Source organism: Apaloderma vittatum, unplaced genomic scaffold (assembly GCF_000703405.1).
Source record: "Apaloderma vittatum isolate BGI_N311 unplaced genomic scaffold, ASM70340v1 scaffold39787, whole genome shotgun sequence".
Taxonomy (NCBI): Eukaryota; Metazoa; Chordata; class Aves; order Trogoniformes; family Trogonidae; genus Apaloderma; species Apaloderma vittatum.
This window is the reverse complement of record NW_009727417.1, coordinates 2,586-4,496: the sequence shown is the minus strand read 5'-3', so window position 1 is coordinate 4,496 and position 1,911 is coordinate 2,586. Positions and strand designations below refer to the sequence as shown.

The 1,911-nt window shown below is 58.3% G+C and overlaps 1 protein-coding gene across 1 annotated transcript in view; it reads right to left on the bottom strand.

Moving 5' to 3' along the window:
• Positions 1–7: 7 nt before the first annotated feature.
• LOC104277116 (glycine receptor subunit alpha-4) overlaps positions 8–1,911 on the bottom strand; it is a gene marked incomplete at its 3' end in the record, with an annotated part of 2,139 nt that continues 235 nt past the window's right edge. The window contains exons 2-6 of the mRNA XM_009873665.1: positions 1,762–1,829; positions 755–978; positions 558–640; positions 227–367; positions 8–156 (exon numbers count right to left, since the gene is read on the bottom strand). Of these exons, the coding sequence (XP_009871967.1) occupies positions 8–156; positions 227–367; positions 558–640; positions 755–978; positions 1,762–1,829 (665 nt within the window). The remainder of the gene's footprint in view (positions 157–226; positions 368–557; positions 641–754; positions 979–1,761; positions 1,830–1,911) is intronic.

The window sequence follows — 1,911 nt, the reverse complement described above, 5'->3', positions numbered from 1 at the left end:
TGCCCAAGCCCACCCGGGCCGGCGCCGCATCCATGTTGATCCAGAAGGAGACCCAAGAGAGGATGACGATGAGCAGGCTGGGGATGTACATCTGGATCAGGTAGTAACCCATCTGCCTTTCCAGGTGGAACTTCACTTCGATGCAGGTGAACTTGCCTGCGGGGGAAAGACAGCCCCGGTGGGCGAGAGGGACCCCCGGGTCAGGGCAAGGCCTGGGATGCCTCACCTGTGTTGTAGTACTTGGTGCAATAGCCCAGGTCCTTCTCATCCCGGAGGATGAACTGTGGGAGCGTCAAGCCCTCTGCCACCTGCACGGCCTCCTGCTCCTCCAGCCACTCAAAGATGAGGTCGTTCATGGTGTAGCCAACTGGAGGGGATGGAAGGAGCCATGGGATCAGGCGGGACATGCACCCTGTTCATCCTCACCCTGCTCGCCTCCCTCAGGGGCAGAGAGATGTCAGTATTTGCGGTGGGGTGGGATAAGATGGGATGGGATGGGATGGGATAGGATGGGATGGAGAGGGACAAAGCACAACTTGAACCCTCTCAGTACTCACAGCTCTCCAGCTGCATGGTGCATGTCTGGATGTCCATGGGGAAATTCTTGAGGTCCATGGGGCAGGACAGGATCAGTGTCAGCCTGGAGGAGGCAGAGGGGGTGGCTGAGGCAGTTGAAGGGGAAAACCTGCCCCACGTGAGACAAGAAAGCTTTGCCTCCCCGCTTGGGCACTGCACCAGAGGAGAAAAGTTCTACCTAATGCTGTAGAGCACGTTGCCGTTCTTGAAGATGCGCAGCAGCTTGTTGTCGGTGGTGACCTCATGGAAATTGGCCCCTTTCTCATTGGCGAAGAACAAGTCTGGCTTCCAGATGGAGTCAAGCATGGAGGGGTCGAGGTCGAGGGAGTCGTCAGGGTACTCGTGGTAAGCCAGGCGGGGGTCATTCCACTGCTGCCGCAGGAAGACGTTCACCCGGTAGTCCTGGGGCAGAGGGCAACGCGTCAGCCAGGAGCAACCCACAGAGCCCAGGGAGGCAGCGGGGAGGAAAAGATGGAGGAAGAAGAAGGGATGGAACAGGAGGTGGAAAGGGGTCTCTCAGTCAAGGCTGAGCCCTGCAGGTGCTGCCTGCCTGACACTAACCAGGCATGGGGCAGGGGCAACTCAGGAGCCTCCCCGTGCTGTCAGCAGCCAGAGGCAACTTAAAAGCCAAAACCAGGGCAGCTGAGAGGAGGAGAAGAAGGAGGACCAGGAGCTGCTGCCTGCAGTGTTCTCACAGAGCTCTTTGGCCCCATAGGGGAGTGATTTCATGACTGATGGGACTGAAGTCTTTGCAGCAGCACAAATAGGGAAATTTTAGCCCTGGGGCTTCCTCAGAGGAGTTCCTCGTACACGAGAGGGGTCTAAGGATGGTGGAGGAAGCTGGGCATGGCAGAGACACAGAGCTCTCTTGCGTTGTACAGCACCTGCCAGGGCTGCAAACAGCAGAGAGCTGCTGGCAGTTGCCTTGCTCCAATCCTCTGGGACCTTTCCTCTAGCTCAGGCTTAGGGAATGTGGCCCACACTGTCAAGCTCTGCTTAACTGAACCCAGAAAAGCCACAGCCATTTGCTATGGCCCTGTGCGTCCCTACCGTAATGCCAGGGCAGACTCTGGAGAATGGCTCACAGGAGCCCTGTAAGCATGGCCACGGGCTTGGGCACAGTGACACACACGCTCCCTGGCAGAGCACCAGGAGAGGAGCCCGTCGTGCCGGCGAAACCCTCACCATGGTGGTCTCGGTGACGGAGCCGAAGCTGTTGATGAAGATATTGCAAGTCACGTTGACTGGCGGACCTGGAAAACAGCGTGAAGTCTCCTCTTGCTGCTGGTCCAGGGTGACCCAAGCACCATACAGGCAGACGTGGGGCAGCGGCCT